The 17,618-nt window shown below is 42.9% G+C and overlaps 1 protein-coding gene across 2 annotated transcripts in view; it reads left to right on the forward strand.

Moving 5' to 3' along the window:
* TGFBR3 (transforming growth factor beta receptor 3) overlaps positions 1-17,618 on the forward strand; it is a 201,858-nt gene that overhangs the window by 22,739 nt on the left and 161,501 nt on the right. For both annotated transcript variants that reach the window (XM_046015836.1, XM_046015830.1), the window contains exon 2: positions 1,020-1,191. In XM_046015836.1, coding sequence (XP_045871792.1) covers positions 1,104-1,191 — 88 coding nt within the window. In that variant the 5' untranslated portion in view covers positions 1,020-1,103. The remainder of the gene's footprint in view (positions 1-1,019; positions 1,192-17,618) is intronic.

Genomic DNA, 17,618 nt, shown 5'->3' on the forward strand with positions numbered 1-17,618 from the left:
ATCTAATTTTGCCATTGTTTTTTATATTTCTGCACTGCATCTGCAAGTACCCCAGTTGGCTTTGTCTCTGAAGGTAGCAAGCTAGTTCTGTAGATAGTGTTTTTGGGTGAGGGTCCCAAGGCTGCAGTCCCCAGCTATTTGAGATGGTTCCTGGAAACTCCATGATCTTGTCTTGTTCAGCACACAGATTAGACGGGTCTTTGTGCTTTTAGCCAGTTGCTAGATAACTTCTATTCCTGGTAAGAAGGAATCATGCCTTTACACAGTGCCTGGAACATAGTAGGTGCTCAATAAATGTTTGTGAATTGAATAATTTCTGTGGGTTGTGCCAGGCTCAGGGATATAGGGCTGGAAAATATATTTGGTGTGTCGAGGACCACAGGAGGGATATTCAAGTTAAGCAAATGACGATAAAACTTGTCATTCAAGGCTCTGGATAGCATGAGGTTAGAAGGTACCTCTGCATCCTGTGGTCCAGTAACCAGAGTCTTGGATGGAATTGAGAGACAGGGAAGACCTGTCTCCTCTTACAATGTTGGCAAACAGTGGAAACGAGAGCTTTACTTTCGATGGTTCTTTATTTTCCACATTGATTCTAAACGTATTTTGGTTTGATTGTTGTGAGGGCTCTGTCATTATAATATGAGATTGAGTCTCTGGTCAGAGTTGTGTTTCCTTGTTGACTTGAGAAAGGTCACGTGTCAAGCGTCATTGATTACTTCGGTGCTGTAACATAACTGGTGATGATATTATAGGTGAACCTTGATTTTCTTCTGTATTCCTGAAAATTTTATGTAAAAGCAAAGATTTAAAGTGTCAAAACTAAGCATTTCTTTACGAAAGTCTTTTCTTTAAAAATCTTTATTAGGTGATTAGCACCCCCACATCAGCTTATTGGGGTGTTTGTAAAATAAATATCTCTTAAACTTTTAAGAAATTCTTTGTTTCACTTTGAGGTGTGTTTTTGAAAAGCAGTTTCTGCATTAAGTTTTCTTCTTGAAATATGTTTATTTTTACAGGCAATTTCAAAATTGGAGAGGAGGATTTTTAAGGCCACTTCCGATTTGCCAAGACTGTCTACAGTCTGAAGCCGAAGTGACTGAATGGGGCACACTTGTGGAGAAATAAAAATGCCTTCTCATTATGTGATGGCCGTGTTTGCCCTGATGAGTTGTTGCGTGGCCACTACAGGTGAGTTGGAGAATATAGCTTGTATGTTTGTTATATTCTTTCCGATACATTTTTCTTCAGAATCTTCAGTTTGGAAAAATTTAGGAAATGGGAGGTTTATATTAATCGTGAGTATTTTTGTCCTTCTGAGAAATAAAATATTTGACTACCGATTACATAGTATGTGTGTGCCTACGTTACATTTTACTAGATCGGTGCTACACATTCTAATGTCAGTGACACGGATGCCTAGCTAAATCTCAGTGCTGAGATGGGTAGACAGAAACATGCGGATGCGTCATCCCACTTAATTTTGTTCCATGCATAGATTACATTTATTTTCTTGTCCTAAGTAAGAATTTCACGAAAGCTTTTTTTGTTATCGTAAAATGTATAGATCTTCTAGTCAGAGGCAACACTCCTGGCATAGGATGCTTAGGAAGTAATATATATTTTTTTAATATATATATTTTTTAATTTATTTGACAGAGATCACAAGTAGGCAGAGAGGCAGGCAGAGAGCTGGGGAGGGGGAAAGCAGGCTCCCCGCTGAGCAGAGAGCATGATGTGGGCCTTGATCCCAGGACCCTGAGATCACGACCCGAGCTGAAGGCAGAGGTTTTAACCCACTGAGCCACCCAGGTGCCCAGGAAGTATTGATTTTGCCTATTTAGGTATTTTAATATGTCATTTTATTTATTTATTTTTTAAAGATTTATTTATTTATTTATTTGACAGAGAGATCACAAGTAGGCAGATAGGCAGGCAGAGAGAGAGGAGGAAGCAGGCTCCCCGCGGAGCAGAGAGCCCGACGCGGGGCTCGATCCCAGGACCCTGAGATCATGACCTGAGCCGAAGGCAGCGGCTTAATCCACTGAGCCACCCAGGCGCCCCTATTTATTTATTTTTTAAAAGGTTGTATTTATTTATTTTATATAGAGATTTAGCACTAGGAGGGGGAGTGGCAGGCAGAGGGAGAGGGAGAAGCATGCTCCCTGCTGAACATGGAGCCCGATGTGGGGCTCGAACCCAGGACTCCGGGATCATGTTCCAAGCCAAAGGCAGATGCTTAGCAGACTGAGCCACCCAGGCGCACCTGTAATTTTTTTAAAAAGTGCAGAACTGTGCTTCCTCGAGGCCATCAGAGTGTGAGATCGGAGATTAGAAGCGAAAGACCTGGTTGGAACATTATTGCTTAAGTAAGAGTATCAGATCCCCCACATCATCATCTTAGAGTTCCCAGACAGGGTTACTTAATGAATTTGGAAGCTTAATTTGGTCAATTTCGTGGTAATTTGCTTTGTGTCTGTTGTGTAATGAGCTACATGAAAGAATTTGTTGGACGAGTTCTGTAAACTGGCTGGTCCAAGAAGGAACACACATTGACTTGAAAAATGATTAGCCTCTTGGTTTTGGTTTTGGCTATTGAATTCACATACAGATGAGACGATAGTGATGATAATAATTGCCATTTGCTGCATGTGGACAACAACCAAGCACTGGGCTAAACAATTACAGAATCTAACAATGAATAAGGATACTCTTATTTCATGAGCTCCCTTAATCACAACTCAGAGGTAGGCTTATTTTTCCCATTTGACATGATGAGAGGAGATGATGTGCACAGTGTCATGTGGCAAGTGGAGGAGTCAGATTTTATGTCTGTGCTCTTCACCTGTGCGCTGTATGAAGAAGCCAGTAAGAAGTGGTACAGGCGGAGGCACCTGGGTGGCTTAGTTGGTTAAGCATCTGCCTTCAGCTCAGGTCATGCTCTAAAGGTCTTGGGATCGTGCCCCTCGGTGGGCTCCCTGCTCAGTGGGGAGTCTTCCTCTCCCTCTGCCTCTGTCTGTACCTCTCCCCCAGCTCATGCTCTCTCTCTCTCTCAAATAAATAAATAAAATATAAAAAAAGAAGTGGTGAAGCCTCCAGTAAACTCAGACCAGGAGTCATTTGTAGGCACTGGCTGAGTGCAAGTCAGTTTGCAGAACTTGGTTTATGAGGTTGGACAGCAGAATATCCCCTCTTCATTAGAAATATCTTGAGAGAAAGTTGGTAGTTTTTTTGTTTTGTTTTTTTAAATGACAGTGTGAATTTGAATTGCCCACTCTCTGTCAGCAGTTTCGTTTTATCTCAGGATTGAAGAGTTATTATTTGTCTCTTAGCCTCTGCATTAAAACTGATCTTAATTAAAATCTCATTGAAAAGGGACGTCCGGGTGGCTCAGTTAAGTGTCTGCCTTCGGCTTAGACCATGATCCCGGGATCCTGGGATCAAGTCCTACATTGGGCTCCTTGCTCAGCGGGGATCCTGCTTCTCCCTCTGCCTGCTGCTCCCCCTGCTTGCCCGCTCTCTCTCTCTGACAAATAAATAAAGTCTTAAAAAAAAAAAACAAACCTCATTGAAAAGTTGTAGCAAAAAAAAAAAGAAAAATGGCTTGATGGAAAATGTGCTGTTTTGATAACAAGAAGTATTACCATACTTGGGTTTAAGGCAGAATTTTCTGCTTTCATTGATGCCTAGGACTAAAAAAACATAACTGAAGAAGGTACTTCACGGCAAAGTGGTGAATTTGATGACTCTCTATAGCCTTGAGATATTAGATAGTGAGTCAGTTTTGGTTAAGACCTTCCTTCCTCTTTCAGCCATGGGTAAAATATTTTTTTGAGTTATATACATTGTCAAAATTTTGCTGAGAATTAAAGTAAAGTTGAGGATGGAGTAGAATTACCAATTTTGTAGCAGCAAACTGAGGAAACTGATTAATGGTAGAAGTAGAGATTCCTTTTCTTAATGCTAAATTTTTATTGAAACACAGTTCATGTAGAGAAACATACACATGAAAGTGTATAACTCAGTAATTTTCACAAACTAACACATCTGTGTGAATAGAATTACACTATGCCATTTTTTTTTTTTTAAAGTAGTTTCCATGGTCAGTGTAGATAGAGTCCAGTGTGGGGCTTGAACTTATGGCCCCAAGATCAAGACCTAAGATGAGATCCATAATCAGATACTTAACCAGCTGAGCCACCCAGGTGCCCAAGAGATGCTTTTTTGAACAACTTATTGGCTAACTAAGAAGGAAGAAAGGTTTTGTGTATACTGAGTCCAGTAGCTTTTTGTATAGGGCTCAGCATATTTTACAAAATGCTTTTTGGAGCATTCTGGTTTAGTTGAACTTCAGGAAAATAGTAGTAATAATAATAATAATAATAATAATAATGAATTTTTATAGAGTAATTAATTACTGTGTGCCAGGTCCTGTTGAAAGTACGTTATATGTATTACCTCACTTTATCCTTGAACTCTCCTAAGAAGTGTAGGTACTCTGTTTACCCGCAATTCATAGATGAGGAAACTGAATACAGACAGGTTAAGTAACTTCTTCACAGTCACATGGCTAAGTGGCAGATTTAACCATGAAGCTACTGAGTCTAGGCCGGATGATTGAGCCTTTAAGTCTCTACCCTATGAAGGGAGTATTGATCAGAAGGGTGTTTAAAATGAATGATAATGTATTTGCTGTGGGCTATCTGTGTCATCTTGAAACCACAAGTAAATCACTAATTTGCTGAGTCCCTCTAAGTGCAAAGCACAGTACTAGTCAGTCAGGGTTATACAGAGAAATATAAGACTCCTCCCTTCCTTTGAATCACTTGTGTGTTAATTAGGCATGTAAAATATAACCATATAACAAAATAATCAATTTATGGTGAATACCAAATAAAAGCCAAAAGACCTCAGAGATGCCAAAAGGGGAAACCCTGGTGGTTGGAGTAGCTAAGGAGGGCTTTGTGGATGGGCTTGATCTTGAGCTCTCTTCTGAAGGTCAGCCAGGCAGAGGCCATCTAGAAAGGCAAAGTCTGGTTGACCAGATGGCGGAACATGCCTAGTGCACAATATATGGCACTTAGGTGCTTGATATGTTTTTCAAAGGATGGATGACCTGGAGAATTGGTACAGGAACCTATCACGAGGTCTGTTTGGAAGGAAGGATGGGAGTAGGTTGCAGAGGGCCGTAAAGGTCAGAGTGAGACTTGTGGATTTCATTTTGAGGTTTCAATTTTTCTTCCATTCCCATGTAGCCAAAGGCATATACTGTTTAATCTTAGAATCCAATCTGTGGTCTCAAAAAGTGAGGCTGAGAATATAGCTTCTTTAGCTTCAAAGACAACACTGCTTGGCATATCGGCCAACAATTTATCAAGGGCTTGTTCTCTCCTAGCTAGCTTCTTTTGTTTTTATAAGACAGCCCTCTGAGGTGGGTGTTAGTAGTATCGGAATTTGCTTTTTACACACAAGGAAACAGACTCGGTTTAATAAATTGTATGAAGTCCCATAACTAATAAGAGCTGGACTTGAACTCAGGCAGTCTGGCTCTAGAGGCCAACCTTTCTGCCACTCTGCTGGAGCCTCTACGTAGGAGACCCTCAGTGTGGAATGGCTGAAGCCCTTCACCAGTAAGTCATTCTGGAACCAGATTCAACTCCTTCCGCCTTAGAAGAGACATGTATAAGTCATCAGACTGGAAGGACCTTAAGTAATGGGTCTCCTTTATTTGCATTCTTCCTTCACTGACATGACTGCGAAGCTCTGTTGTAAGGTTCTTCGTGGCAGAAGGGGTGAAGGCTACATAAAAGGCCTCCTTTATAGAAATGTAGCTGGGGAGGGCAAAGGACAGCACAGCATATACAGTTAACCAGAGTTAGGACAGTAGACCTGTTCTAGTCCCATGGATTTGGCTGGGTCTTTAGTGAAAGCCTTCCCTTCTGCACTTGTGGTTGAGGGTGAAGGAGGCAGGGGTCAGCAAGCCACAACCCAGGGTTAGAGGTTGCTTCAACAAAACCCCTACTTGTTCTCCCCTCTTCCCCCCCCCCCTGGGTTATTATATAATGTGTGGGTAGGGAGGGTGCTGCTCTTGGTAAGGACCATGATGCCTCCTGGTTAGAAATTATCTTAGCTTTTTGGCATCTGGTCTTAAATCCTGTAATCTCACAGGGCGCCTGGGTGGCTCAGTCAGTTGAGCGTCCGACTCTTGATTTTCGCTTAGATCATGATCTTGGGGTTGTGAGATGGAGCCCTGTGTAGGGCTCCCTGCTGGGTGTGGGGTTTGCTTGAGATCCTCTCTCTCCCTCTGCCCCTCCCTCTGCTTGTTTGCTCTCTCTCTTTCTGTCTTTCGAAATAATTAAGTCTTTAAAAAAAAAGTCCTGTAATCTATCTAAGAAAAGTGGGAAGTTAAAAATATAAATGCTCCTATGGGCTTAAAGCTCACTAAGTTTTCACTTTAAAAGTTGTTTGGCAACACATCTTTAAAAAATAATAACTTCTGCCTCCGAGGCTTGCCAGAGTTAGGTAAGGCTGTGTTTCCAGGATCCTTAATAACGGGAAAAAGAGGCACACGCAGAGAATTCAAGGAAATCGATTTGGTTGGAAGGGATGGACTTGCCTGCAGTCCGCTGTCCCCTCGTGCCAGGTCCAAGAGGTTCTTCTGAGGTGAACTCTGCAGCCTCAGTACTGGTGGGGTGTGGGTGGGGTGGTGCCATTCTGTGCCTCGCTAGCTTTATCTTTTCGGAGGCTTGCCCACAACCTGCACGCACATTTCTATTGAGTAAACACATTTCCTTTTATCTCTCCCAAGTGTACCTGGATTTCTAGGTATAGTCCCCAGGAAAATAGAGATGCTTTTACTTGGAGCTATTTTCCTGCTAAGAAAGCTCAGGACTCTTTGTGTCCAGGGGACAACAAGCAGAGCTACCAGCCAGTTAATACTTGGTTTGGCATGGGACAAGCTGGTAGTCTTGGCAGGAGGCAGGTATTGTTTTCGTCATTTTCAGAATGGGGGTAATGGGACTCAGAGAAAGTAATTTAGAAAGATAGGTCAAGTGTCTGTCAAATCAGAATCCAACACCCTTGTGCAGACAGACTGCACCGACAAGTCTCGGGGTCTTTCTGCTGTGGGGTTCCCTTAGTACCTCCTGAAACTGTGCTAGCCAGGTGTTCTGCTGGACACTTGACACCTGTCCATTCATCTAACCCTTACGGAAGGCTGGGGAGGTAGGTGATTGTCATTATCACGGTTCATAATTATTATTGCTTCCACCGCTCCTGCTACCGGTAATGTGCTAGAGGGAACTGAGCCCTAGAGAAGAAAAATGTAATCTATAATGAGAGACAAATCAATTTTGATCAAAGTTGAAGTGGTCATTTATATTCAGTCATACATACAGTACTGGCAGAGTGGTTCTGGCCCCTCCTGTAAGGCTGCCTGAAAGGAAAGGGGAATCTTTCTCTTGGACTTGTGACTAATGGCCTGAGGTCTGCAGAGGCGGTTCTTCCTTGGTTTTCTCCTCTCTGCCAAGCGAGTGATTGAAGGCCATGTTTCATAACGGCAGGAAGACGGGGACAGTGCCAGTGGTGACTGCCACTGGGAAACATAAAGGCGGGAGGAGGGATAGACTCGAAGATTCAGAGCAAATCCGACCAAGGCCTTCTCTTGCCAATCCTGGGTCTCAGGGTCCAGCTAGTTGACTTGATCTGTGCTTACTAAATTTTTAGGTTGTTACTGTAACCACTTTTGTATGTAACTGCTCTCTTGGATACAGAGGGACAAGATGTCAGTGATGTCAGCTGGGTAACCAGCTGTGCGGAGCAAGCATAAGCAAGATATTCACCAAGAGCATGAGTAAGATCGTACACAGATTCGTTGTCAGACAAGTGAACAGACTCCAGGTTCTCTCCTTTGCATCCTCGTCCTAGACTGTGTCATTGCCACACTGCTCTTTGGATCCCTGATTTATTTGGGTTATTTTAGGGCACCAGCGATGGTCTGTTTTATAAACACTGATCAACATTTCCACCAGCACAGAGCTATCTGTGTGTGCTTTCCCCACGGTGCCAACTTTCTATTTATCTTACAGAGTAAAGAACTGTATTCAAAGACCCAGAGCGGATAGAGTGGCCTGAATTTTATGCTCTGTTCTTTTTTGGGGAGACTATGCACACCCAGGCACGATGAGGTCCCTCCCTGCTCTGTGTTTTTGCTTAGAAACAGGAAGCGAGCCAACATGCATGTCTTCGCCTACACACACACAGTTGGGACATGTAGCAGTCGTCAAGAATAAACTGAGTTTGCTTCTCAGAGTCCCTTGCCCTGCATGGACCTTGGTGTGTGTGTGAGGGTTGGGGGTTAGGAAGGGAGGGTGTAGTGGGATATGATGTCTAATAAGGCTTTTTTTTCTTTCATTTGCAAAGGCAGTTTCCTAGCAGATAGCTGGGTAACCAGCTGTGCACAGCATAAGCAAGATGTTCACCAAGAACATGAGTAAGACTGTACATAGATGTGATGTCAGACAAGTGAATGGATGCCAGGTTTCTGTCTCCTCTGCAGCCTTATCCTAGACTGTATCTTGGCCACGCTGCTTTTTGGATCCCTGATTTATCTTGGTGATTTTAGGGCACCAGTGATGGTCTGTTTTATGAACGCTGATCGACGTTGGCCCCAGCACAGAGCTATCTGTGAGTGCCCATGCAGCTGTCTGACGGCTCCAAGCATATACTTTTCACGCATCGTAGGTATAGAGAATGAGGCTATCTCAGCTTGTTTGCTGGGAGAACTAATCCCTCATACTCTGGGGCGACCTTGAGTCACCGACGGAGCTGTGTGCTCTTGAGTGCTGGCTTTGGAAATTGTAGGAACAGGGATTGTTCCGGGAAGGGTTCCAGAGTGAGGCCTCCTATCGGGATAGCCCTGGACACAGGCATCGAAGCTTCGAAGTACTCACCCTCTTGGAAGATTGGCCTGGACTACGCTGCATCCATGTGAGCCCCTGGCTGACTTACTTTTTTTTTTTTTTAAACAACCATTCTCTGCCAGAGTGACCTAAAAAAGATTTATATTGAAGTGTAATATAGTCATATTTTTGTTCTCTGAGAGGACACTGTAAATCAGGCAGAATTCTAGAGGGCTTAAAAATGCACTTGCTCTCAGAATGTTCCTTCCAAAGATTAGGCAGCAGGTGCTCTGGGGATTGAGGTCTAGCTGTTCTCCTGCCCTATCTGCCAACTCATAGCAGTCTTTAAAAAAAAACAAAAAACCCAAAACCCAAAACCTAGAGTGGAATGTGGAAAATCTTAACTCCTTCAAAAGAAAATTGATTTTTTTTTTTTAAGTTATTCTCTCTTTTGGCAGTGAAGGGAACTACGTAGTGATCAGTTGTAGTTACGGCAAAAGGAAGACGTTCCAAGGTAACTGCTTCAAGTTCTCTGCATTGCTTCCCTTCGTCCTCATATGCCTGGATAATTTAGTCCTAGTCTCGACGATAGACCAGAGCCGTCCAAGTGTGAGCACCTCCCTTCCTTCCAACTCTTCTGCCTCATCGGGGAGGGGGCTTGGGTAGCACCAGCCTCCAGAGAGAGCACAACAGCGGCTTCCAGAGTTGCGCCGTTGTTTCCATCCGTGACGGCACTGAGATGCTGTAGCACTTTGCTCTGCTGGTGTTTCCCATGGGATGCGTGTGCGCTTGCCGGCACTGCTGTGGGGCTGCTCCTTGCTGCTGGCACACGGCCACTTCACTCCTACTGGCCCCTTTGTTGTGAGTTAGAGGAAAGCATCATTGATTGTTTCCCCTTGTCTTTTTTTTTAATTTTTAAAATTTATTTTTTTTTAAAGATTTTATTTATTTATTTGACAGAGATCACAAGTAGGCAGAGAGGCAGGCAGAGTGAGAGGAGGAAGCAGGCTCCCTGCTGAGCAGAGAGCCCAGCTCAGGGCTTGATCCCAGGACCCTGGGACTGTAACCTGAGCCGAAGGCAGAGGCTTTAACCCACTGAGCCATCCAGGTGCCCCTAAAATTTATTTTTTTTAAAGGTTTTATTTATTTGTCAGAGCGCACAAGCGGGAGATGCGGCAGGCAGAGAGAGAGGGAAAAGCAGGCTCCCTGTTGGGCAGGGAGCCCGATGTGAGGCTCCACTCAAGGACCCTGGGATCATGATCTGAGCCGAAGGCAGACACTTAACCGACTGAGCCACCCAGGCACCCCCTTTTTTTAAGATTTATTTGACAGAGCGCGCGCTTGAGCCCTCCCTCTACCTGTGCTCTGTTTCTCGCTTTCTCTCTTTCAAATAAATACATGAAAGCTTTTACAAAAAACTACTGAAACAGAATCTGTATGTTAACAAGGTCTTCAGATGATTTGTATGGACATTAAGATTTAGAAAGCACTTGCCTGATGTTTGTCTGTTTATAACTTACAACTCTAAAAGCAAGGTGTGTATGCCCCACTCTTAAGCAAAACCACTCTGAATATCCATATTATAAAACATTTAATTATTATTTTTTTAAGTTTTTATTTATTTATTTGACAGAGAGATATTGAACACAAGCAGGCAGAGCAGCAGGCAAAGGGAGAGGGAAAGCAGGCTCTCCACTGACCAAGGAGCCCGATGTGGGGCTCAATCCTAGGACCCTGGGATCATGACCTGAGCCCAAAGGCAGCTGCTTAACCAACTGAGCCACCCACTTGCCCCATAAAACATACTTTAAAATGATTTTCTTCAGAGGAAAGAACCTGCCTATCAACCTCAAGCATAATATGTTAATTTATAAGAATGAGTTTACACATAACACATTTATTTACTATATAAGGATAGGACAACTGTATTTCTCTGAAACATTGGTTTTATTATGAGAAGCATTATTGCAAAAAGTGGTAACATCCTCAAAATCCATTATGCTGAAAAAAAGACCATCTAGGGGATGAAAAGAATGAGTTTGGCAGTCAAGAGAGTAAGTAAATTGAGAAGAGAGTTCAGGCTTTTAAGAGCATGGTTTTTCAAGAACAGTTGTTCATAGAGGGGAGAGATTTTTTAGATGGTTTATTTTAAGGTACAGCTTTTACTGGTATGGAGAAGTGATTATCTTTACTAACAGATTATGGCCTAATGTTCCACTGATAGGAGATAGAAGTCTTTGTTCTTTCTTCCCCTAAAACATGTGAAAATCGCGAAATCATTCTTGATTTCATAAGCATCTCATTCCCATGGATCCGCCCTTCTAAAATCTCATCCTGGCCACCCTCATCTTGCTCAGTTATCCCAATAGCCATCAACCAGTATCCCCAAATGCATCTTTGCCCAGCAGTCTATTCTCAACACAGCAGCCACAGGGATCCTGTTAAAACATTCTTCAGATCATATCAGTTTGCTGCTCTAATCCTTCAATGCCTCTGACTCACTCTTTGAGTAAAAATTGTAAGGCTATATGCAGACTCACACAGGCCCCCAGTTAACTCTAAGTCTCCACTTTGGTAGCCACCCTACTACTACTTTTTTTTTTTTTTTTAAATATTTTATGTATTTATTTGACACAGAGAAAGAGAGTGAGAGAGAGAGAGAGAGAATGGACACAAGCAGAGGGAGCGGCAGGCAGAGGGAGAAGCAGGCTTCCCGCCAAGCAGGGCTTGGTCCCAGAGCCCTGGGATCATGACCGAGCCGAAGGCAGACTGAACCACCCAGGCTCCCATTTTAGTAGTTCTTGATACGTCACAGACTATACATTTTTTTAACAGGTCCACGTAATGTCAATGCTGCTGGTCTGCAGACCACATTTGAACGCGTAGATTGTCTGTTTTGTCAGTGCTCTAATTGTAACCTAGAACCTGCAAATACCTTCTAGAAAATTCTTACTGCTGTAAATGAGAGTTTGGTTTTAGCTTGATTTTGAATTTATTTAGCTATCTTGACTTTCAATAAACTCATTTGGGTCTGAGGGAGTCATGGGCTGGAGAGGAAAGTGGTTGGAGGGAATGAAGTCTGAGACCTTGGGCTCTGCAGATACAAGTGTGGTGCACCCATAGAAACCAGGTGCATCTTTATTAGCTGGGGCTATGCTTCAACACAATCATCACAGTTGCTAAAGAAGCAGTTTTTTTCCTGTCACGTACCTCTTTTGTCTTTTCCCATTTCTTGCCTTATGACTTAGTGGACCAAGGCAGGGGACTTGTGTTGATTCAGTGAGCCTGGGGACATTGGTACAGTCAACTAGGCCCAGGAGACTCTAGATAATGAAGGATGGTACCCGATGACTGGATAAAAGGGGGAGTTGAGGTTAAAAAGGGTGTTTAAAAAAGTTAGCTTTAGGGGTGCCTGGGTGGCTCAGTGGGTTAAAGCCTCTGCCTTCGGCTCAGGTCATGATCCCAGGGTCCTGGGATCGAGCCCCACATCGGGCTGTCTGCTCAGTAGGGAGCCTGCTTCCCCTTCTCTCTCTGTCTGCCTCTCTGTATGTGATCTTACCTGTGATCTCTGTATGTCAAATAAATAAACAAAATCTTTCAAAAAAAAGTTAGCTTTAAGTGGGGCACACCTCATTTCTGCTGCTGCTATTTTAGTTTTAAACTCTGGCTTCCTCACTGATTCCTCTTTAATTCCTATTACCAGACTCCAAGCTAGAACTTTAAAAAATTGACATTTTTCAGGAGTAAAAAAATTTCCCCCATTGTGATTGATACTTATGAAGCATTTTGATACCATATGTATTTACTACTTAATTTTAAAGATCTTACTGCCTTTATTTAATCTTTCATGAATTGGGTCACATCCCATTCAGCAGACAGAAAAGAGCTCCAAGGAGCTATACAGAATGACAGGCAGGAGAGAGTGGGACAAGGAAGTTTGTTTGTTTGTTTTTAAGATTTTATTTACTTATTTGACAGCACAAGCAGGGGAGCAGCAAGCAGAGGGAGAGGAAGAACCAGGGTCCCCACTGAGCAGAGAGCCCCTTATGAGACTTGATCCCAGGACCCTGAGATCATGACCTGAGCTGTAGGCAGATGCTTAACCAACTGAGCCACCCAGGCGCCCAAGTGGGAAAAGGGAAGTTTGTAGCAGTAAGAGGTGAATAGGTTGTAGCAAGGTCACTTCTTTAGGGGATGGCAGCGGTCTGTAAGGCATATGTAAGGCACGTAAAGGGAGAGCTGAAACTGTGATTCAGTCAGTATGGCGATGTGGGGTTTAGCCTAAATAACTCCATTCTGAGCCTGCCATCTTGTTTTTAACAATCCTCTCCTCCTCCCCCATGATCACACTCTCAGCCTGAGGAATAGGATCAAAATTGAAGGCACTAGAGCCACTCCCAGCTACCAGCCTGAATCTCTCACAGACTCTGTTGACCGTCTGTGTGGTAGTCATTCACAGGTCACACCTTCAGGTTCATGCTCCTTAAGTTGGTCATTTTTTCCAATTCTTTTCTAGCTTTCTGGTCATAGGGAAATAATTTGCTTGGTGGTTAGTGGCTATGAACGTGTGTTTAAAGTTTTTGAGACACTGTAACACCGTAGGGTGATTGTCAAGATTCTTAGAAACCAGGTAATCCCAGTGTCTGGAGTGTACCTTGGAGCCGTGGTCCCCTGGGCCCAAAACAATCAAAATCAGTCAAAGGAAGGCTCCGTTGAAGGAGTTATTTTCTTCAGCCAAGTGGCTTGTCCAGTGATTTTTTTTTTTTTTTAAGTAAACTGTACCCCCAGCGTGGGGTTCAACTCACAATCCCGAGACCAAGAGTCACATGCTCTACCAGCTGAGCCAGTGAGGTGCCCCTGTCCAGTGTTTCTTGTAGCTGAGTTTCACCTTCCCCAGCAGTGTTAATCCGGGTGCAGAACGTGGGGCTGGCCACAGCACAGACACCTCCTTGCTCAGCGAAACGGTAATCGATCAGTTACTTTCTTGTTGGCAAGAACTTCGGCCAGAGAGTCTGGGGATTTTTGTTGAGCAGCTATTACTTTAGCGGTGGATTCTGCAATATTTTTAAGAGTTAAGGAGCTGAGACTGTGTGTATTAAAAACTGGGATAAGACACAGAGAAGATTTAACCTCTGTGCCTGAAAAGCTGTCTTTTAAAACTAACTTTATTATGCAACTGGTTTGTAAAGTTTTCTGATTTGCTTTCTCAGACTTCATCTATGTCATGGTAGAGGAGGGCAAGGTTGTACAGGCCTGGAGCTTGCCATAAGCCCCAGGTGGTGGTCGTTCTGTTTTTGAAATTGGACCAGAAAAACCCAGAGGAATGCAACAACATTTTTACTTCGTGCCCCCTGCTAGCTTTTTTCTCGGCCTCCCAAAAATGTGTTTATCTTGCTGGCTCTGCATGTGGAGCAGTCTGGAATTCTGTGTGGCATTAGATAGTGAAAAAAATGGAAAGATTGCCCACATGATAGAGGTTATGGGAGTGCACTCTGTGATTGAGAGATGGGAACTTTGGGATGAGATTTATTTTAATATTTAGTGTTTAAAACTATTGCACATTTTTTTTCCTTAACTTGAACACAAGTCTTGGGTGGGGGTGGGTGGAGGTTTGGAGGTACGGACTAGAAGCAAGCAATACCAAATTTTCAAATATCAAATTAAGAATTTTCACTCATTAGAACAACAAAAAAAGTCTTCACAGTGAATGAATTGTCTGAACTTCAATATCCTGATAATTATATAATTTGAGAGGAGTGTCTGGCATATTGTAAGGGACCCTGAGGGCCTGACCCCAGCAGACCCCCCCTCCCCCCACCTTTGTCTCCCCAGGATTGTCTGCAAGGATGGCTTCACTTGTCACTGCTCAAGTCTCACAGTCTGGCCCTATCGAACGCCCAGCAAATCTGTGTCCTCTGTTTTGCCACATTTAATTAGCTCTGGAAATACACTATCAAAGGCTGTCTGGCAGTGGTTCATTAATGGTACGGGGTGAATTCAAAAGCACTAATTAATTGTTTTAGATTATTTGCAAAGCCCATGCTGAAAAACCTACTGCGTGTAGGAGAAAGTTGGCAGAGAGGCTGTTCAGAGATTAACCTGGACCTTACCCAGCTCAATTGCCTTTTGGAGTTGGGCCAAGAGGGGAGTTGTTTTTCTTTTTGGAGAAGTGCTTGTGGCCACATTGTTCCCTGAATTCCCAGTTTACTGCTCCAGGCTCTTGGCCGATGGAGCTTTTACAGACCTTGCTGAGCTAGGGAACTCAACATCTTCTAGAAGTTTTGTTTGTTTTCTGTTTTGTGAGAGAAACACAATTACTTAAAATTTATTAACTAAATAAATACTTCCCAAGAGCCCCTTCTTAGGGAGAGGGAAGGGAACTCTAGTTTGTTATGAAATAGTTCAGGTTTTAGTGTTACATGTTCAAAGGCACCAGGATCAGGCCTTAAGTAGTACCCCATCTGCGACCCCCTGCCCCCCCCAACAAATCAGATTCCTCATTTCCTCTGTTTGGCTGGCCCAGGGCAGCAAACTGCTACTGCATTTGGAAAATGGTGTTCAAAAATCTCAATTTGAAATCAGGTGCATGCAAGTTTAAGTTCAGGATATGCTGTACGTTTGAAGGGACAAAATAGGCTTGCATTTTGCTACATTGGACATAGCTTATAAAATAATAGTATGTAGAGTTAGCTCAGAGAACCGAATTGTAGAAAGGTAATGGAAGTCCCTGCCCCTTCAAGATGAGGGAGATTTGAGGCTTTCTGGGCGAGGTGCCAGTGCTGGTGGCTACAAGCTGTGCAGTCAGTTGAAGATGAAAGTAGAGAAGAGTATTTCAGACAGCTCAGAGCCAATTGAATATTATATAAAGGGGGTGTTTTCTAAGCAGTATATAGCACTGTTTGAAAACACCCCTCCAGAACTCTTTCAGTCCCTGGGCCTGGCCCTGCCTCCTACTGACAGACTCAGTGTTTTTTCCCCATCCTTCTGGGCTTGAGCAGCCTATGAGTCAGTAGTTACGTACAAATCCCAGGCCAAATCGTATTTTATTAACATGATTCAGGAGAAAAGAATTCTAATGAAAAATTTCAGAGGCCTGCGCTAGGCTGTTTCATGATATTGTCAGGTCTTCCTGAACTCAAGGAAGGCCCCCCCAAAATCTGTTATTTCTGTTTACTACTCAGCTTGGAATCTATCGGAAAAATCTTACATGAAAACCTCAGCAGAGTGTGTTTCTGGTTGAGGAATTTATTCCTGAGAGCACAGTGGCCTCTGTTTACTCTGTGTGAGGCTGGCTGTCCTGAGACTTTGGGCAACATGCCTCCTCCTCATCCAGCAAACCTAGAGGAACAACTTCCGACTTTTAACCCTTTTTGCAAATGGCTCCCAGGCATCTTAATGGAATTGATAGGAACGCAGATCTCAGAGCTGTGAGAGAACATGAAAGATGTTTTTAAAGTTGGCAACAAAGCCTTTGAACAAATAAATGACTATGGTTTGGTTTGTTTTTTTTTTTTTTTAAATTTTCCTGCCCCCCCCTTCTTTTTAGTCTTGTTGCATTTTTATTTTAGAAAGTAATATTGTGCCACAGTGTCAAGACTAGCTGGTATTTCCCAGATAAATTGTAACATATCATGAATAATGTTACAACTAATAGTTACATTGCTGTCTTAAAGTGTGATTTTCTGTAAAGAGATAAGACAAAATTCAAAGTTACCCTAAAATAACCGTGATTATTTATATTTGAGTGGGAGAGGAAGGGGTTATGATTGCCATTGATAGAATGAAAAATACACAGAATCTGTAGTGTCATGTATGTTTTGGCATACATGAACATGGTATACCCTTCTATTTTTGTAGGTTTTCTTTAATTTCTTTTAGCACTGCTTTTTGTAGTTTTCAGTAGTTTATTTTGAAGACTATAGTATGTCCAGATGTGAACGGTATTCATTATGCTTGACTGTTTCATTAGAAGTAGGTTTGAGAACCTCTGTTGGAGCTATAATTCTGTCTTCTTCAAACTACTTTTTATTAATAATGATGAAAACTAATTCTTCCTCTGGCCATTGGTGAGTGAGCTCAAGCACAGATAACTAGGGCTGCTGCTGAAGTGAGTTATTGACCTGGATGGCTTTGTTCTAAATTGTAGGAACTCAATAGTTAAGTGTGTACTTAAGAAATGTGACTTTTCTTTTTAAGATTTTATTTATTTATTTGAGATAGTGAGAATGAGCAGGAGGAGGGGCAGAGGGAGAGGAGAGGGAGAAGGAGACTCCCTGCCAAGCTCCATCCCAGAATGCTGAGATCGTGACCTGAGCCGAAGGTAGATGCTTAACTGACTGAGCTACTCAGGCGGCCCGAGAAATATGTTCTTTACTCAAGGCTCAAACTGGTGTTCCTGACCAGGGGATAGCCATAAAATCTCTTCACTGAGGTAAAATGAGCATCCTTATTCCTTTGGACTAAAGGTCAGAGTGAGGGGCAATATCAGAATCCAGAGGCTGAAAGTCTTGTGGCCTTTTGCTCTACCCTTGGGTTTTCCTTAGCATATTTTTGCTAGATCACAGTCACTCTGGTGAAGCTTTATTTGAGACTTGTAACTAAATGATTTTGTAGAGATTTTATGCTCCAAATGTGAGGAATGCCTGCGGCCTTTACCAAAGTGAATCTGTTGGACTGTTATACTTTAATTTAGTAAAAGATTCTCCATCACAGTGTTCG

This window comes from Meles meles, chromosome 1 (assembly GCF_922984935.1).
Source record: "Meles meles chromosome 1, mMelMel3.1 paternal haplotype, whole genome shotgun sequence".
NCBI lineage: Eukaryota > Metazoa > Chordata > Mammalia > Carnivora > Mustelidae > Meles > Meles meles.